Here is a 21,121-nt window from a genome sequence, read left to right on the forward strand (position 1 = left end):
ACAGCTAATGAAAAAGATAAGAAGAATTGTATAAAACATAAATATGAGTATGACCAGTAGTGCAAGATGACAGAAAGTGTCACAGTAATGATAATAATGTTAATGCTTCTAGCAAGTGCAACAATTGTTAACTAAAACTAAATTACAAACAATAATAATAATACAAATAATGACTTACTTTCTGTTACAGCTCAGTAATAAAGTGGAAACATTAGGATAACAGGGCAAAAATAAGACCTTAATAATGTGGTAATTTCTAAGTTATTACCACTCAGTTTTCAAAGTAATAACCACTTAATATCCAGGTAAAATCATGGTAGCACGATTGATTACAGTTGAGTCATAATACACTGAAATGTATATAATTGGATAATAAGTGGGGGTGTAGAAAAATACAGTTCAGTAACAAAGGGGTAATACTAGGGTAACAAGGCAGAAAAAAATAATATAACAATATAGTAATTTCAAAGCTATTACCACTTTGTAGATACCACTTTTCACACCTTGGCTCGTGTGATAAGACAGAGGAATAATAGGAGGCTCAGGACCTTATCAGGACACTCTCAATAGAATTTAATGATCTGGGACTCTCCACTAATTGCTCTTAGAACCTCTCAGATGACAGGCAAAATGTCTTCAAGAAACATAAGAAGTCCAGAAGCTTTTCTTTCCAAGCTCCTTCTCATTTAATGTTTTCTTCGTTATTTCTACTACTTTCTAAATTGTAGATACATAATAAAGACATCAAATATATGAAGCAATATATGGAATCATGTCGCAAAGAAAAAGCTTAAAAATAACTGTAAACATGTGTTATATTTTAGATTCCTGAAAGTAGCCACCATTTGCTTTGTTGACAACACTGCAAACCCTTGGCCCTCTCTCAATGAGCTTCATGATTTAGTCACCTGAAATGGTTTTCACTTCACAGGTGTGCCTTGTCAGGGTTCATCAGGGGGGGCATGAACCACAAAGAATGGATGTTAGACCAGTGGAAATCTGTGCTTTGGACTGATAAGTCCACATTTGGGATCCTGTTTCCACCCTCCGTGTGTTTTTGCATTGCAAAAAAGGTGAACGTGAACATGATTGGTTGAAACAGTTCAATGTAGCCTTAGGTCTGATATGGGCTCACGTTTCTTCTTCTTCAACTTTCTGGACATCTCCTTATATGGAGATGACCCTTCTATAGGCAACACTCCTATTACCATGATAACCACCTCTTTCCTCCCCCAGGTCTGTAGAATTAAAAAGGGGGGTATAGGGCTTTGGAGCGTGATGTCACGGGGGTGGGCGTGGAAAGGATTTTGGCCTGATCCGCCATTTTGGGGGTCTAGCGCAAGTGAAAAGGGAGCAAAGTAACACACAACAGCCATGGTTCGTATTTGCTGTGTGGTCGGCTGCAATGCTCGATCACACGACCGGCAAGAGAATAAGCTTGAAAATGGTTTATCTTTTCATTCTTTCCCAACCTGGAAGCAACATGAGGCAGCTCGTGTATCGATGTTACCAAACGAAGGTGTCTAGTCTGGATAGCAGCTGTGAGACGAGCTGATATCCAGTTCTCTTCCATCTCCAAATATCTGTCGGTGCTCCTGACATTTTCATTCCGGTAAGTTCTAAATATGTTCATATCACTCTTTATAGCCTATTAGTTTTATTTTCAATGCGCTCTGAGCTCATAGCAAATTAGAACAAACATCCTACTGAGTAATTTTGCAGAACTACCTTCTATTTATAGAGTTGCTAATTATTTGGCATTATTGCAGCAAACCAGCCTATGAAATGGATGAAACATCGTGACTGGTTTCTGCTTCAAACATACCACCATGCCAATCAGATTACTTCTTCCATGTGAGGGTGAAGAGGTGGATAAGATGGTGAAGGTTTGCTGCGTTTGGTGAACAGTGTGATAATAAAACCAGGGAAAAATGAAACCTGCTCCTGTTAAATATTCTTAAGTCTTGTGCTGTTAAAATTGCTGTATTTTTTCAAAAGATACAGTAAATAATGTTAGTAGTGGGTGATATCATGTAAACACTGTCATGATTTTATGTAAACATTTTGTCATTTGTAAACTATAAATGACATGGATTCTACATTGTAACTGATGTGATGTTCTATAAGGTGGTTTTAATAAAAAAAAAAAGAGAGGCAAAAATTAGTTTGTTTCTTTATTCAACTTTTGAACAGTGGTACTCAGTCAGTACATATTCAGTAAATGCTAATTATTTACACAGCAGTGCACTACGGGCATAAATCTAGACCCCTAGATAAAACATTATGGGTCATTCCCACAACCCACAGCTTTACTGTGTTCCAGCAAAGTATCCAATAGCAGTGACAACTCCTCCACAGTAGCAGGTGGGATTTTTCTGTTTTGAGGACGGCTCCTTTTCCCTGTCACTACAGATGGTCTGTTTATGTTTTGATTGAGAGCCTTTTTTTGGGCAGCTGAAGAGGAGAAGTCTATCTTATGGCCAACCTCTGGCTGTATCTTGGTCATATTACCCAGCAAAACCCAGTATGCAGGTTCATCTGTAACAGTCCTTGTGCCACGGATCAACACTGTTGCTTCTACATTAAACAGAAGAGCAGTGACGTGGGTGCAGGTCTCCGCGACTCCGGCCTTACAGGTGCAGTGGGCGGCTTCAACCTTCCCTGTGATGCTCACAGTGACCCATGGCTGCAATGCTGGTTCATTCAGTCTTTGAGAGTGCAGGACCTGAAACACACACAGACAAAGTTCATTTAAAGACAAGAACTAATGAGCCAAGGCTGACATAAATGCCTTTAATCTACTTTATCATAAATGTAACAAAGTGTTTAGAAAGTTAGCACATACATGTAATTTTTCATTTTTTTATGTATCCATCTATAGAACGCTGCATGTTATATTCTAAATCTGCCTGTTCTCTGTCAGAAACCTGCCTGCAGAAAATGAACCTAAAGTATGTAATGCAAGGATGTCATCACTTTAGAGATGGAGAAAGCATAAAGTGACAATTATGAATCACTTAATATGATAAGGAGATTCTGCAGGTCATTGATCAATGTATAAAACTAAAATACAATGTATTTTTAGTGACACAGGATACAAACATGGAAGCAAGATGTATAATTAGAATTATTTATAATAAATATGAATAAATTGGTGCAATTTCTTTAACCATAAAGAACAACAATCCTTCAGGACAATGTCTCATCAATGCACTGAACTCACTATGTTATCCCTCTAACAGCCTTCACATGTTCTCACTGTAATTTCCCCTCATGAATGAATTTATGCTGCACTAATGTGAATGTTTGCAGGGAAATCAAAAGCATTTCACTCGCAGTACTCGAGCTGACTTACCTTTGTTTGAATGACGACTTGTACGCGCTGACTCCACAGACAAGGTCAGGCTACGTCAATAGCGGTTGGTCTTCAGGGTTTCTACTCCACGGCCGTATTTCATACGGGTCCACATTTCCAATGCACGCTATTTTCTGCAAGTACCGCTGCTTCGCCTCTGGACGCAATCGGTCTCTAAACAGTTCATTCTCTTTTGAGCTGCTTTTAAGCATCTTTCTTGTAGTCGTCGTTCCAACACAGTGTGTTTGTGTTGATTCGTAGACCCCGAAAATGGCGCTGCGCTCCCATAATGCATTGCGGCGTGACGTCAACTCCAAAGCCCTATAGTGCATACTATAACAGCAGATTTATGATCGAGGCCACATTCCTGTGAGGAAGTTGTGAGGAAGTGTTGTTTCTGTTAGTATCCGTGTGAGTTCAAAACTATTCTACAATGCACTGTGTGCAGTAAAAGACAAAACACAAATATATGATGCTAATTATGAGATATTAGTCTTAACATTAAAATACACTAATACACTGTTGGGGATTAATTCAAAACTGAAGGCACATTGAACCAGTGTGGGTACCACAGCATCTTTTGGTGACCTCAAACACACCTCCAGGCTGTGTATGGCGTAGGGGTATTTTACCAAGAAGGAGAGTGATAGAGTGCTGTGGCACTGCCACATAGAATACTGAACTTGCCACCATTGAGAACAGGCAGCATAGTCCTCAAGACATTGAACGACTTCAGCCTAGATAAAGGATAAAACTAAAACAATGTTATTAACGGTACAGGGGGACTACGGGGGGATTATTTAGAGGTCAAAAGGTCTATTCAGGGTCAACTTTTCGCATATCCCAATTTTGCCAGGTGGCTATTGTCCTTAGTCTACCATTTGTATAATATAGAGGTGGACAAAGAACTGCTTCACACAGTGTTCATAAAGTTATGACAAAGAGCCTGGCTACCAGTGCCAGCAGGAATGGAAAGGGAAATAAATGAAAATAAAATAACAACAATACAAACAAAAACAGAACAGCTTTACAAAGAATCACAACCTACATTTTAGAACCAAGATAAAAAGACTTAGATTAGCTAAAACTTAGATTAGCTTCTTAGATAAGCTTGACATAATGAGAGCTTGAGGACAACGTCAAATGACAAAAAAGTTTTTTAGTGCAACAAGACACTACAGGCTTGGCAGCCACAGCTGGTACCGGCCACTTCAAGCCACTTCGACAATCTCATTGGACCCCCCCCCCAAAAAAAAAAAACAGCTATGGAAAAGTACAGTAAGGAGTCACTGGAAGCCAGGTTAAATCTACCTTGGTCCATACCTCTCGCCACCAGTTTCTTTCTTTTGAGCAAAAAGGATGATAAACTCAGGCCTTGTATAGATTTTGGAGGACTGAATGAATTAACTGTGAAGAACCCTCTGAATCATCGAAACCAGTGCATATCTTACTTGCATCCTGTGTAGTGGGCGCTGTTACCTGGGAAATCAAGACATTGGTGCGCTGTGCACAGCCAGAAGAGCCTGATCCAGCTGCGGCCCACCTCACAGGCTATTTGCTCCACCTACCGCACACTCCCATGTGCTGCACTGGCTCCACACAGCGCACTTTGATCGCAAGGACAATTTCCTTGTTAAAATGCTTTTAGTGACTCTCTTTAGAAGGTGATGCATGCAAATATGTTTTGGCATTTTTTACGCCCCTTAACGGTTTTAAGTCAGCCCTGGTCTCACATTGCCTTAGATTTTGTCACCGGCTTGCCGTACTGCTCTAGCAACTTTGTCATATTTTCCATAATTGACAGGTTCTCCAAAGTGGTCCATTTTGTGCTTCTGTCTCGATTCTCTATTTCTAGTCATCGCTATTCAGTGATATGAATTATATCAGAACGCGGCAAATAGACTCCAATTTGTTCATGTAAATGGGGAGTCTTCTTCACTCGGTAGGATTAATTACAGAGTACCACAAAGTCCTGTGCCAGGATGAACGCTGTTTACTTTATGCATTCTGCTTATGTATGCTTGCCTTAGGCAGTATCTTTGAAAGTCATAGCGTACATTTTCAGTTCTATGTAGATGACCCCTAGCATCATCTATCCATGAATCAGATAGCACACCAGGTTAAAGTACAGGAATGTCTTGAAGACATAAAGACGTGGTTACCTCTAATTTTCTGTTTCTATATTCAGATAAATCTGAACTTATTGTACTCGGTCTTGAAAATCTGAGGAAAATAGTGGCAAACCAGATACTTACTCTGGGATTACCTTGGCCTTCAATAATTCTGTAAGGAGTCTTGGAGTCATTTTTAAACAGGATATGTCCTTCAATGTGGATATTAAACAAATATATAGGAGAGACAGACACACTCTATTACATTTAAAAGCGACCTTTTTAATAAAGCTGAAAGCTTAGGGCTGAATCAGGTGACCTTGAACCCTCACTGCAATAGGACTAGGCTGCTGGAGGATTCCCATGATGCACTGAGGGTTTCTTCTTCACTTGCCTTTTATTACTTTTTTGTTTAAATACCACTTTAAGGGAGTTTTTCCTTCCCGTTGTCGTCAAATAATTGCTCATAGAGGGTGTTTTAATTTGTCGGACAATGCTTATGATTTTCTGTGAGTCTGTTCACCCCATTGCCATCCTCTATGCTGTTGCATGCTGGAGCAGCAGGTTAAGATGCCAACACATTTTATGTGTCACACAGAATGAAAAGGCTTCACCACATCTACGAAATTAAAAGAAAAAGGTTAGTCATATTATTCCTCAGAACACCTCAGCGATTCCCCTCTCGAGTATATTTGCTCCGGGCCTGCAAACCTGTGTTAAAAAATGAAATCAGTTTAATTATCATGTCAAATCTTTTGAACTCCTGGCTCCACCCAGAGCCTACATCCACAGAACTACCTAGAAACAAAACCTGTGTGTTAACATGAACTTCATGTCACGATCCTGGGTCTTAGGACCCAGTGTTTTGAGTTTTAGTTCATTTTGATGTTTATAGTATGTTTAGCTCATTAGGCCTCCTATGTTGATTTGCTTATTAGTTCCCCCTTGTGTTTCAACCCATGTTAAGTCTCCCCTGCCCTTCATGTCTCTCTGTGCCCCCTCTGTTCTGTTTATGGTGTGTCTTTGCATGTTTGAGTTTCTTGTTTTCTGTCACCCTGCATTGTGCATTATGTTCTCATGGTTGGTCTTTTGTTACTCCCTCTAGTCTAGTCTCTTGTGTTCAAAGCTGAGTATTTCCCTCTGTGTATTTTGGTTCTTAACAACAACAACAACAACAATCTTTATTTATAGAGCACATTTAAAAGCCTTGGGCATACCAAAGTGCTTTACATAAAACAATAAAAGGTTCAAACATTGATAACGGATAAAAAAAATAAAAAATAACGAGTTATGTTCATAGATAAAAGCTACCAATAAGAATGACTACAGCACATGGGTAATAGCAAGATAAAAGCTGTACCACCATAATAAAAGACACCAATAGAAAGATAGGAGGGAATTAATACAAGAGGTCAATAGGTCACAGCAACCAAACAAACAAACAAACAAACCAGCAATTAAAAGGTGGAGAAGGCAAGTTTAAAAAGATATGTTTTAAGCTGTGATTTAAAAGAATGAATAGAATCAGATGCCCGGATGCCAATCGGGAGATTGTTCCACAGCACAGGTGCAACAAGAGCAAACGATCGATCACCTCTAGTCTTAAGTCGAGATCTGGGCTGAGCCAGCAGTAACTGTGACGATGACCTTAAAGCCCTAGCAGGAGCATAAGGGTTTAAAAGGTCCTTAAGGTAGCTGGGTGCAGTGTTGTTAGTAATTTTAAAAGTAAACAACAAAATTTTAAATTGAATACGATATTTGACAGGCAACCAGTGCAGATCGGCAAGGACAGGAGTAATGTGGGCAAACTTGCTGGTTTTGGTTAGAATGCGAGCTGCAGCATTCTGAACTGTCTGTAATCTCTGTAAAAGGGAAGAGTGGAGACCACAATAAAGTGAATTACAATAGTCTAGCCTCGACGTTACAAAGGCGTGGATGAGCTTTTCGAGATCTTTATGCGGGATATAGCGCCTAGCCTTAGAGATAAGACGAAGCTGGTAAAAACTAGATCTGACAACAGCAGACACTTGTTTGTCAAGTGAAAAGGAGCTGTCAAATAAGACACCCAGATTCCTGACAGTATCAGAGAGAGAACAACTAAGAAAACCAAAGGCATCCCGGAGTTTGGCACGAAGGGCATTACTACCAAAAATCATAATCTCGGTTTTCTTCTCATTAAGGATAAGAGAATTCGACAACAACCACTTCTTGGCCTCAGACATGCATTCTCGGAGGCTATTCAGAGACAGAGCAAGATCGTCGTTTAGCTCAAAATAGAGCTGGATATCATCTGCATAATAGTGATAAGCAATATGGTATTTCTCAAAGATGGCACTTAAAGGAAGCAAGTATAATGAGAAAAGGGTAGGGCCCAGCACAGATCCCTGGGGGACACCACAGCAAACAGGTACAGCCGAGGAAGAGGATGTAGCCAGATGTACCGTAGAGAGCCGATTGGAGAGATAGGATTTAAACCAATCCAGGGCAGCTCCCTTGATGCCTACAGTGTGCTCAAGTCTCGCTAATAAGATATTATGGTCAACCATGTCAAATGCCGATGATAGATCCAAAAGCACTAAGACTGAGGGGCGTCCATTGTCAGCCATTAGTAGGAGATCATTGAAAACACGAAGCAATGCTGATTCTGTGCTGTGATGTTGTTTGAAGGCCGATTGAAATTTATCATTTATATTATTCTCATCAAGGTAGGTCTGCAGTTGGAGCAGAACCACCTTCTCAAGTATTTTAGCCAGAAAGGGAAGCTTAGAAATTGGCCTAAAATTGGCAAAATCACTAAGCTCAAGGTTCCTTTTTTTTAGAACAGGTTGGATTATGGCATGCTTGAGAGCTGAAGGTACATAGCCAGAAAGCAAGGAGAAGTTCAATATGGACAATAAACAAGGTCCAATTACACTGAAACAATCCTTAACAATACGGGATGGGAGAGCATCATGTACACAGTTAGTATTGTTCAGTTTATCAATTAGACGCTTCAGAGTGGAGAGAGAAACGGGTTCAAATTGATAAAAAGTGGCCGAACAATCAGGAGTAGACATACAATCAGTCACCAGAGGAAGAGTAGATCTAAGGGATAAAACTTTATCTAAAAAATAGTTTGAGAATTTTCCACAAAGACCCGGGGAAGACAGCAGTGGCATAGAGGGACGGGGGTTCACCACAGAGTTAAAAATTTTAAATAGAATTCGTGGATTATCACCATTAGTGGTAATAATTTTAGAGAGAAAATTATTACCACTGCCTTATGGTTTGTCTCTGTTTCTTAGTTGCTGTCTCCACTGTGTCTAGTTCGCGTCTCTGTGTGATACTTCCTGTTTTACTTTGAAGGTCCATGCCTCATGTGAGTGTTTCTAGTTTTGCGTCTCTGTCTCGTCCAGTCCTGATTTCTCCCAGCTGTGCCCTCCTTCTGTGTCTCATTCCCTCGTTATCCCTCTGTGTATTTAAGCCCTGTGTTTCTCTTTGTCAGTGTCGTAGTCTCCATCATAGCTGTGTGATTTTTCCCTGTGGCTCCTTGTGCTTTAGTTTTCCCAGTTTAGTTTATTTTGTATTGTTTTTCGTGTCCCACTCCACGCCAGCAATAAAGCTGTGTTTTTTGAGTTTACCTTTTGTCTCTGTGAGTTTGCGTTTGGGTCCTACTTTTGCCTGCACACAGCCGTACTGTGACACTTCACATTTGAGAACCCCGTTTTTATTTTTTTCTCTTACTTTGCTCTTGTTTTCCAAACGCAGGACTGGCAGGTAGGTGAAGGTTTATTATAGGGAGTGGGTGAACAGAGGGTGAACGGACACTGACTGGCTAGACAACTGAATGGCTGACTGAACTGAGGGAACACACGGGAAGGACAACGTAACATCAATGACACGACAGTGAACGAATAGAAACAGAGGGCTTAAATACACAGACTGGTGAGGATGATAATGAAAGACCGGTGAGTACACAGCTGAACATAATCTGACTAATGATACGTGGGAATAACTGGAACACAATACGCAGGCGGTATGCTGCCACAGAAAACAGATGTGAAAATAAACTGAAGATGACAAAACGGAAAACACTGGGTCAACAACCCAGGAACCCTGACAGATCGCATGCCCCTACCGGTTGTGCTCTCTTTTTTAATAATTTACTATTTTTAAAGGGAAAAACCTGGGTCACTTGGACCAGTGTTTGTTATTCCATAACTGTACTTTGAATGTGACAAATCTATCCTTCCCCTATGTAATTCATGAATATTGTTTTGGTTCTGACTATTTTCCTCTATAACATTTAACTGACTTCTACAGTGGCCTGCTATGGTTAATGGTTACATGAGTGATATCAAAAATTTTCTTAAAGCAAACATCAGCCCCCCAAAATTAATCTGAAGTTCCACACTCTCATGTGAATCTACAGTCTCCCCCTCTCTCTCTTATCCCCCTGCTCCTGCCAAAAGCAAAAACAAAGCAAAGCATCTGATAGGTTTGTAGCTTGAACCTATTCGCTGGAACGTTGAAGACAATATAATTACACAGCAAGCAAGACACGAAGTAGGCAAAGTTCTTCATGTTTCTCGTGCACGGGAGAGAACCGGACAAAAGTCCGTTCCTTCGCTTGACCCCAGTTGCTCCCCCGTAACACTGCTCTTTTATTGAGGTTACATGAATATGCATAGGTTCATTAACATACGACGTCTACATACCAACAAAGAGTACCGTGTGTGTGTGTGTGTGTGTGTGTGTGTGTGGGGTCAGAGTGTGACCCCATAAACAACTTCCCTTAACCTGCTGGTCTGGAAAATCCAACAGTTCATCTATATGTAAAAGGCACTTAGACTCAACTACGTTAATCCTACCATAAAACAATAAAACAAGGTACGACCTCTTCCCATGCTCCCAGGATGTAGGTGTGCATTCTGGAATGCACACCAAGCCTTTGTAGCCTGCTAAAGATCACACATCCTATCACTACACAATTGATTATACACCTCTAAGCATATATGGTTAAATATTTCTAAGCATAAATGACAATCAACAATACAAAACCTAACAGCATCCACCCTTTTCTGTGAATATTTGTCAACATTTACTCATCCTAACGTTGGTCCAGTCTTTGTCTCAGTGTCAAGTCAGTCAACACTTTAGTCCCCATCGTCAGTCCATCACAGCCCAGTCACACACATTCATGCACACACACTCACCCGCATTCACACGAGATATTACTGATAATAGAGTCCTGCGCGCAACCTTTTCCAGTGTCCATCACCAGGAAGATGACGTCATCATTTTAAAAAGAATAACAAGTGTTTATGATTTTGGACTGATCGGGTCCCCATAGGTAGCTGTCTCCTCAGCCCATTGTAATCTGGAAAAGCTCACCTTATATTTGCTCTCACAAAAATGTTAATTCAATCTTGCAGGCCTGCTTAGAACAAAAAATAATAATCAGCTCTTTTTTTTCTAAGTCATCAAAACAGAAAACATCATCACCATAAGGGTGACACCTGACAGGTTTTCGCTAAGTGCACTGTTACAAAAATAATGGGCCCAGTTCTGGACATGTCCATGTATAGAAAAACTCTTACTAAAACAAAACCCCGAAAATCTGCCAGATTAATCACAGAAAAGTTTTGCTTACTAGTGTAACAATATGTTATGGGACATCACTAAATTATAATTTATTTATTTACCTTTCTGTGGCGATGCTCTGGACATTTCTAAACCTCCACAAGTTCAGCATCAATTTTCATATGCTCTCACTTTAACAAGACCAGCCTTCACCTCTCACCCGTCCTCGTCCCCTATTCTCACAGTTGCCTGTGTGTCCTCCCAAATCTCCAGCAAACACAGGCCCAAATCAGCTGTTTCTTTCTCTCTGTTATTCTCTCTTCCTCTTTTCAGTCTCTTTTGCCGCTTAACTCCCAGCATGGCAAACATAAACCTCAGACAGTCCCATCAAGTGCTTTCACACAATAATGTCACTGGTACACTTCCCAGCTGGTGATTAGAGCACATGTTTCCATCAATGATGGTATTCGTACATGCTGCTGGACCCTTCAGAGTTTTAGCTCAGTTGTGCTGTCTTTTGCTTTTGCCTGCTGTTAATTCTTCAAGTCCACAGTGTTGCTCTGTATGTCTTCATGAAGAGATTGACTGTCCTTTAAGCTTCTCCTCAGGATAAGGACAGGATGAGAGGTGAACCTATGAAATTTTGAGCCAAAACCTGGCCTGTTTGTCGTCCCAATTAAGTTAATCTATCATTTTGCCGCTGTACTCATCCACGAGGTTGAGCTAAGTCCATGGGCACCTGTATCAACACACTAAGACATTTCTTTAATATAATTTTCCTAGTTATCAACACATTCATTGTCTAATTCTTCTATCTAGATTTTAAGACATCTTTCTCTCTCTCACGTTGCACACACATCAGGCAATTTCCTCCAAACTGCCTGCAAACATTTCACTTCCTGTCACAGACACACACACACAGCGGTTTTCACACACACTCCTCACCTCACTCCATTTCATCAATTTCTGCAACCTAATCGAACTCTTGTTTTATGTTCACTCTCTATATACTGTACCCTCTGTAACTCTACTCATTTTTAATGTACTCATTTTAAGAATGCACCCTCAGCCACACACACACAAATTGAGCAGCTTCACACAAATATATACTCAGGTCTTTACATTTGCAAGCATTAACCAAACGAAATCCTTCACATCAAAGTCTTCAACGTGTTTATCAGAATTCCTTCAGCACAATTTTTTTTTCTTTTTTTGTGTCCCGTTTGGATCTTTAGCCATCAGAATTGTTGTCTTAAGGCCAAGAAAGATGCCAAGCGGATATCTTCAGCACAATTAACAGTTTTTCCACACACATAACAATTCTTTTAGCTCAGCTCTGCGGCACAATTCACTCAGCTCCTTTAGCAGATCTTCTCTTACACAAGCCACACCCTTTTTCTATCACACTTTCAAAACAATATGCACTTTTGATCATGCATCCAAAGAACAATTTTACACTTTCCTATATATTCACACGTTTATACGTATAACAAAATAACACCAAATGCCAAGATACATTATTTCCATTTCCTTACCACACTTTACATCATCCTGTACTGGTACCAGTTTTCCCTACACAATTTTGACAACTTTAAAAGCCTATGAGCCCAGGTCCAAATTAATTAATCAATTAAACCGTTTCTGTCCCGGACAGAGGCCTGATTTCTAAGTCTTATTTTAATTTAAAAGTGTTTCCCCCACCCGCAGCTTTACCGGAAGCTTTACTTTACCAGCATCTCTCGCCTAAAACTTTACCAGCCACTCTATGTTGAGGTGGTCATGCTCGAGGCCCGGCCTCTTCACTCAAACAATGCACCAAAAGTGGTCCCTGACCACTGGCCGTTAACCAAGGTCCCAAGTCTTGGCAGTGGCCAACTGAGATAATCCTGACGCCGCAGGGTCTTGCCACACGTCCGAAGCAAGGAGGGGGTTCTCACCCCTGAACTTGTGTGCACTCCTAGGGATCGCCCTCCCCGTCCTAAATCAATTTAAATAAATTTTCAAACACCACTGGGGACTCTAACCACCAGTTTACTGATGTCCAGGCCCAGCCTTCTGCCCAAAATGGGAACTCAAATCCCTTAAACAAGTACCTAATTACCAACTCTAATCTCTTTTCTCTTGGCTGACACAACACAGTTAACATTGCACACAACACATGAACATTAAAATTCAACCCAACATTAACAGTAATACATTTTCATCAGATATTTCCCCAGACTTTACTGTTATTATCACAAATTTCCCAAAATCACCAAGGATATTTCACCAGAAATCCACTGAACAAATTTTGTAATTTAGCTTAATTTTACTACAACTGAGCCAATTTAACTGTGAAGATCATCAACTCGGCGAACAGATAATTTAATAAGCACACTTTGCTTTTTTAACAGGTGGTGCTTAACTTTAAATTTGGACCTGTCCTCTGTTTGCCTCATGGCCAAATTGGTCCTCTCAGCCGTCAAAGAATCCGGGTTCACGGCACCAATGATCAAATCCGGTTCCTTTATATTCTTTTACTGACCAAGAAAAAACCCGACTCAGTGTGGTCAAAGCTCAAAAATCCTCTTTAGTCTACATTTCTGGAAAAGTAGATGTGCACAGGCTAAATCCTGAGCAGATCTGAAGCATTACAAGCCAAATGAGCATAACATAATCAGTCATACGTCACACATGGTTTTGATCAAAACAACTGCTGCGCTGCACTCTAGTTTCACTTCCTGTACTCTGCAGGCCTGCACAAAGCGTCTTCTGCAGTTTCCTGTCTTACACAGTACTCTGTGACCTTTAGCACACATTCTAACTCAAAGTGGCGTTTTTTCTACACTGGCCTCTATAAAACATTATAAACAGAAAATAAGCACTAAGAATATATATTTATTCCGTAACACAGTTCTGTGATTTCCTGGATACTGAGTGATCCCCTTTGGTTATCCTGGTTCAGATTTCAATAGGAAGATGAGGCTTGTCTGCTCAAGTTGCCTGTAGTATCATCTGCAGACATAAGTTGAAAATAAAATAGTCATCCCATTTTAGTACTGTTAAAAAAAAGATGAAGATGGTTAACAATTATGACCCAAGTGTCTGCTTGTATAGAAATGTTCAACATTGAGTCCAGAAAAATAAAGGTTTATAAGTTGACTGTGGGAGAGAGCGAGTTTGAAAAAAAGAAAGCTCCAAAGGTTGTGTCATTAGAAAGAGGAGGGATGGGACTGGTGGGTGAAGGACAAAATAGATAAATGAGCTCTGTGAGGAAAAGCTTTGATGAGATGCAGCAGCCTGATGATGGAGATACACGAAGGACTAGAGCTCTGTTTTCCACAACTCCTCAACGATTCCTGCAGAAAGCCAACACTTCACTATTCTACAACTATGCTGCTGTATATTGTGATGTCATGCATCTCTCTGATCACTGCTGCTCTATCACTGCTGCTCTAAACCTTCTGGCCATCATCTCAGTCTCCCACTTCAGGCAGAGACCAACTTTTAAATGAACTTAGATTAAGGTTTAGATATATGAAAAGTGAGATTTGCATCATTGGAATTAGCAAAGAATACATTAAGTGAAACTAATAAATGTCTTTGGCTCAACCATGACTGTTAAGTTGTGTAAGGTTCACCGTGTCTTAATAAGGAAACAATTTCACTAAATACATTTTGACATAATTAACATATGACATAATCTCAACTATCTTATCACTATCATTTCGCTGCCCCACCTTGGGCATAGATAAACCTCAGCTGAAAGGTGAGGTTTATCTTTAGACTGTAATTTAATTTAGTGATGAGTTAAGTTAGTTTGGCACATTCTGTGTATTTTAAACAAGAATTGAATCATGCCTTACTAATAAATCATTTCTACTAATGGAATTTTCACTAAAAACAATGTAACATTTTTAATGTGTATTATTTATTTTTTCTGTTACCCTGCAGGCAGCTTCGCACACCCAGCAACATACTCCTCCTCTCACTGGCTGTTTCAGACTTTCTCGTGGGTCTCCTGTTGATGCCGTTACGAATTTTAAAAAGCACCACCTGCTGGATACTTGGTGATTTTAATTGTTTTCTTTATTGGTATCTGACTGGCAACATTACGTGTGCTTCAATAGGGAACATAGTTCTAATATCAGTCGCTATGTGGCTATTTGTGACCCTTTACATTACTCCACCAGAATTACTGTGGCAAAAGTTAAACTCAGTGTTTGTCTGTGTTGGTTTTATGCTATTTCCAGCATTAGTCTTTATGCAAAAGACTACCTGATTGAACCAGGCAGGTATAATTCCTGTTATGGAGAGTGTGTCATTAATGATATTGCAAGGACTATTGACCTTGTTTTATCCTTTATATTTCCAATTACTGTCATCATAGTTCTGTATATGAGAGTATTTGTGGTGGCTGTGTCTCAGGCTCATGCCATGCGCTCTCAGGTTACAGCTGTCACAATTCAGTGTTCTCTGAATCAAGCAAACAAATCAGAGTTGAAAGCAGCCAGGACACTTGGAGTTCTTGTAGTTGTGTTTCTACTGTGTTTCTGCCCATATTACTGTGTCTCTCTTATAAGGGAGGACTTTAGCTCAGTAGCTCCTGTAATGTTTGCATGCCTCAAACATTAATGATGACACCTTCAGTATTTCTCAGTTCCATTCTTTAATTCGCAGGCTTGCAGCGGCAACACAGTCTGCAGCGCTAACTTGTTCATCTACCGTTTTTCATTGTCCCTCTTTTCTATCCTCTCCTTCCGCCTAACATTCGACCTTTCAAAATAAAATCTCTGTAAACATCACAGCGCTCATTGTGATCAGTCTGTTCTTTTCAAACTCCTGTTTAAACCCAGTGATCTATGCCTTGTTCTATCCTTTTTTTCATAAAAGCTTTGAAACTAATTGTCACTTTACAGATACTGCATTTGTTGTAGAATATGTAGACAGTAATTCATTGTGACAGGAATCACACCCACTTTTACGCTTTTCACAAACTTTATTTCTTATTGTTACTGTTTACACACTGGTTGCAGCTTTGCAGCTCACAGCCACAGACGCTAATAACAACAACAGTGAGGACCTAGTTCATTCTTTTAGTACAGGTGTGGCATGTTTACTCATGCCACTCAGGTGTGTCTGCCTCCCCACGCCACAGACCGCCACATTCATCTACATATTCTGTGGTCATAGTACAGGGTGGGCCATTTATATGGATACACCGTAATAAAATGGGAATGATTGGTGATATTAAAGTCATGTTTGTGGCACATTAGTATATGTGAGGGGGCAAACTCCTCAAGATGGGTGGTGACAACCGCCCCACAACCACATAACGATGTCAGCCTGGAAGAGGAGTATAAGCTCTTTGAGAAATAATTCTTTATTTCCATGAGATTCTTACTGACATGTATCTGGACCACAGTGAGGCTGTGAATGGGTGGATTAGATCAGTAGCCTTCAAGAATCCCAGGCGAATGAACCTGATTTCACACTTCATCCTCCCGCAACAACTGCTCTGGACTCCACACCATAGCATCCTGCCTCGTCTCTTGCCTCCAGCTGTTCATCTTTGCCACTACAGTATTACAACTCCTCACTAAACAGGTCCTTGCTGCTAAAGCCCTGAACCTCAATCACACTGTCATAGTGGTCCTGCTCGACAGCTGCCCTTGCTTTGTCAAAGGCTTCAGTAAAGCTTCTTTAAAGCCCGTTGCTGGTCAGGTTTATGTTGATGGTCAGCATATGCACATGGATAAGAGAGAGTTGGTTGCAGCCCACACTGCAAAATCTCCAGTGTTAAATTGACAAGGGAAAGTGTCTATGTGTCCACTCTCCTGAGTGTTAAATTAATGCTTTTGACAGTGTTAGATTTCTAACAGTAACCTAGTCAGTGTTAAAGATTAACAATGACTAACACTGAGTAGTGCTGATTTTCTATCACTGGAAAATAACTAAAAATGCTGGTAACATTTCAGTGTTAGAAAAAACACACTGCTAATGTTAGTCATTGTTAATCTTTAATACTGACTAGGTTACTATTAGAAATCTAATACTGTCAAAAGTGTTAATTTAACACTCAAAAGAGTGGACAACTATAGACACTTTCTAGTGTCAATTTAACACTGGAGATTTTGCAGTGTTTCTTTTATCATCTGCATTGCTTCCTGTGCCCAAAAATAACCCACAGAGTGCTTGATCATCTTGCAGTCTCGGGTGGGATGCTGTAAAGTGTGCGTTCAGGCTGAGGCCACTGTCATTCAGTTCTTGACGACTGAAAGTGATCAGTACGTTGCTGGAGGACACAATAAAACAGAACCACAATCTGTTGATTGTGTATGAGGTTCTGTTGGTAGGGAAGAGAAGAAGGAGAGGTGAAGGGGGTGTGGAGGTGTGGCGAGATAAATCCCCTATGTGACAAGAAGCTCTGATCAGAGAGCTGCAGCTGTATGATTTTGGAGATGCAGAAAGAAGCCGAGCTTTGTTTTCCACAACTCCTCAACAGCTCCTGCAGGAAGCCAACATTTCACTGGTCCAAAGCTGTGCTGCTGAACACTGTGCTGTGCTGCATCTCTCTGCTCACTGCTGCTCTAAACCTTCTCGTCATCATCTCAGTCTCTTACTTCAGGCAGAAATTAACTTCTCAGCTGAAATTGTAGTTTAAGTCTTAAAAACCAATGGAATTAGTGAAGACATTTTTACATTATTAATGTGTAATATATTCTTTTTTTCTCTCTCCTTAGGCAGCTTCACACACCCACTAACATCCTCCTCCTTTCTCTGGCTGTCTCAGACTTTCTCACTGGTCTCCTTATGCTGCCACTAGAAATAATTAGAAACACGGCCTGCTGGGTACTTGGTGATCTTATGTGTTCTGTTTATACTTATCTGACAGCCGGTCTTTTCTGTGCTTCAACTTGGAACATAGTTCTCATTTCAGTTGACCGCTATGTAGCTATTTGTCACCCTCTTCATTACCCCACCAGAATTACCGTGGCAAGAGTCAAACTCTGTGTTTGTTTGTGTTGGTTTTGTTCAACCTTCTACGGCAGTCTTTTAACAAAGGATGTTCTAATTAAGCCGGCCAGGTATAATTCCTGTTATGGAGAGTGTGTGTTTGTCATTAATGATATTGCAAGGTTTATTGATCTTGTGTTATCTTTTATTTTTCCAGTATCTGTTATCATAGTTCTTTATATGAGAGTGTTTGTGGTGGCTGTGTCTCAAGCTCGTTCCATGCGCTCTCATGTTACAGCTGTCACACTTCAGCGTTCAAGCAATCAAGCAAACAAATCTGAACTGAAAGCAGCCAGGAACCTTGGAGTTCTTGTAGTTGTGTTTCTCGCATGTTACCTTCCGTTTTACTGTTACTCTCTTATTGAAGTAAATGTGATCAATGACTCATCTACATTTTTTCTGATCATTGTGTTTTACATTAACTCGTGTCTAAACCCACTGATGTATGCCCTTTTTTACTCTTGGTTTAGAAATGCTGTTAAACTTATTATCACTCTGCAGATTTTTAAGCATGACACTAGTGAAGCAAACATGTTTTAAAAAGATAAGGAAATCCACTCTACTAACAATTGAAATCAATAAATTCAGAAATCTGAAAATGAAAATTTTGACCTTGTCACAAATGAGGAAATATAGAAAATGTCATTAAAGTATGATAGTGTTGCGGCAATGTATTTTATTATTTCTTATTTTTATTTGATTATTTATATTATATGCCACTTCCGAGAAGGAAATTGCCAGTAAAATTTCATGAAGTACTTTTTTAAAGGTTCTAATACTTTTTACATAGACTTTATCCAGCTTTTGGCTCAGTGTGATTAAAGAATGTGTGGGGATTATATCATTTTAATATCATGTTTATTCATTCATATCCTTTTTATTCGTTTATATCCTTTTTATTAAGCTTTGAGTAGCGGCATTTGATTAAAACATTTATTCAATATATTACACATATAGTTTCAGTTACAGAGGAGTTGGCTTTCTGTCTAGTAAGAGGTTATAAGCTTTAGTTGGCGAGGTGAGACATGAGACAGAGTGCACTGAGGTGTCTCGACCTCAGTGCGAGACACACACAGTTTACCTGCACACACACACATAGTATATAGACTCATATTTTGCTTGTAACTGCATTTTGTGCCTGCATAAGTGACAGTTTTTTGTAGGATGTGGTTCTGATGTTCCAGAGATAAGCGAGAGTAAGAAGATCAACAGGAAGCACCTGGCGTCAAGACGGAGAAAATGCTCTTTTTGAATGTGTCAAAGGTTGTGGTTATTGTAGTTTATGCATGTTATGTATCTGCTTTGACGCATGAAGGGGCGTAATAATACATAAAACATTCTGAGTAAGCTTTCTTTGGGGGATTCATGCTGAGGATTGTGATGGTGTATTTCCTCCACATAAAATCATTGTTTTGACGCACTTGGACTTGTGGTCGTTTGTCTCTCACCTCAATCACGAATCGGGACAAATGTTAACTTTAGTATTGTCTCTCTGTCTGTTGCTATTATCATTTACCACTGTTATACTGGTTTCATAAGTACCATATTACCATGTATTTTATTTTTAAAGGGGCCTACAGAAATAGGTCATTCCATAAAAATAACTTTCTATCCAAATTTAAAGGTTTTCCAAAATTATGTTAACATTAACTGGAAATGACAAGTAATGAAAATAAGACAGATGTATAAGCAGGCTTAAGCTTTTATTACTCATTTTATATAATTATCTATATACAACAATAATAAAATGTAATGTAAGAAATGTAACAATAGCTGTGTTTTAAAAATACATTTTTGCCATTGAAAAGACTGTTTAGGGCTTAGTGGTCATAGTTTTGTTAGTTGTTTGTTGTCCCGACACCAATATTTGTATAATTATACTCCTATAACGACAACTCCTCACACAGTGTGTATGATGTTATCATAGACAGACTGGCTGCCTATTCCAGCAAAATAAGGTATAAATAAATGCAAATTAAACAAGATGTTTTATAGCTAAAACTTTGAGAAGCGTTACACAACAATTTTATTACATTGTGTAATAATGTATTAATGCATGCTCAATCATCCAGGTAAGAAAATCCCAAAATGCTGATTCTGTTCGTCTGGACGTAGTATTTTCAGTGAGAGAAACATTTCGTCACTCATCCAAATGACTTCTTCAGTCTCAGCTGACTGCACGTTTCCCCATTCTTATAAAAAGTACATTTTGCATAATAACTGAATCTAGCGCCACTGGCAAAAAATGAGCTTTGAGGTCAGTTTCTTCATCATCAATATGGTATAGACCATTAATAATAATAATAATAATAATAATAATGGATTGGATTTATATAGCGCTTTTCAAGGCACCCAAAGTGCTTTACAATGCCACTATTCATTCACTCTCGCATTCACGCACTGGTGGAGGCAAGCTACGGTTGTAGCCACAGCTGCCCTGGGGCAGACTGACAGAAGCGAGGCTGCCATATCGCGCCATCGGCCCCTCTGGCCAACACCAGTAGGTGGTAGGTGAAGTGTCTTGCCCAAGGACACAATGACCAGGACAGAGAGCCCAGGGATCGAACTGGCAACCTTCCGGTTACAGATACGCTTCCCAACCCCCTGAGCCACGGTCGCCCCAACAACCACAGATCAAAGACAATGATATTGATCATTCATCACTGATCAGTGACAATGGCCATGAGTACTATTCTCAGAGAGTTGGGGAATGGTTGCAATCACAGCATTACAAGATCTGTCCACCTCAATTCAAAGAAGGTCTTTTCCTTTTTCATGTATATGGCCTCCTTGACTCCTCACTTTCTTCCTGTTCAGGATGTGTACATCCTCATCATTGAAAGAGTGTCCACTGTCTATCTCTCCTGTTGTACAATCCACTTAGGCAGCGGTTGTTTGGTTTTCACAATGTATAAATCATGGCGATCCTCTTGGCTCTTGACAGCGTACACTGTATTACTCTGTTCGTGTCAGGGGATTCGAACCTTGGGGTGCACCACTTTTTGGCACAGCTTGTGTTGAGGTTTAAAAGCCACAGAGACGCGGTGTTTAGAGATAATGTTTCTCAACTGTTTCGATAATCCTGACACATAAAGGA

The 21,121-nt window shown here is 39.9% G+C and overlaps 1 protein-coding gene and 1 pseudogene across 1 annotated transcript; both read left to right on the forward strand.

Moving 5' to 3' along the window:
* The first annotated feature begins 14,292 nt into the window (after positions 1-14,292).
* LOC146690374 (trace amine-associated receptor 13c-like) lies at positions 14,293-15,970 on the forward strand (annotated as a pseudogene).
* Positions 15,971-17,456: 1,486 nt separating this feature from the next.
* Positions 17,457-18,564, forward strand: LOC146690375 (trace amine-associated receptor 13c-like). The gene is made up of 2 exons (XM_085434940.1): positions 17,457-17,635; positions 17,751-18,564. Exons 1-2 carry the CDS (start codon positions 17,457-17,459, stop codon positions 18,562-18,564), a joined length of 993 nt encoding a protein of 330 aa, XP_085291066.1.
* Positions 18,565-21,121: the final 2,557 nt, after the last annotated feature.

Source organism: Copadichromis virginalis, linkage group LG16, assembly GCF_057382275.1.
Source record: "Copadichromis virginalis isolate Kocher_CV1m ecotype Utaka linkage group LG16, C_Virginalis_male_GT1.1, whole genome shotgun sequence".
Lineage (NCBI taxonomy): Eukaryota > Metazoa > Chordata > Actinopteri > Cichliformes > Cichlidae > Copadichromis > Copadichromis virginalis.

Excerpts from the sequence above, each read along its gene's own strand:
- LOC146690375 (XM_085434940.1), top strand. The coding sequence starts at position 17,457 with ATGATTTTGGAGATGCAGAAAGAAGCCGAGCTTTGTTTTCCACAACTC. Across the intron at positions 17,636-17,750 it reads ATCTCAGTCTCTTACTTCAG|GCAGCTTCACACACCCACTA; the intron begins GCAGAAATTAAC and ends CTCTCTCCTTAG.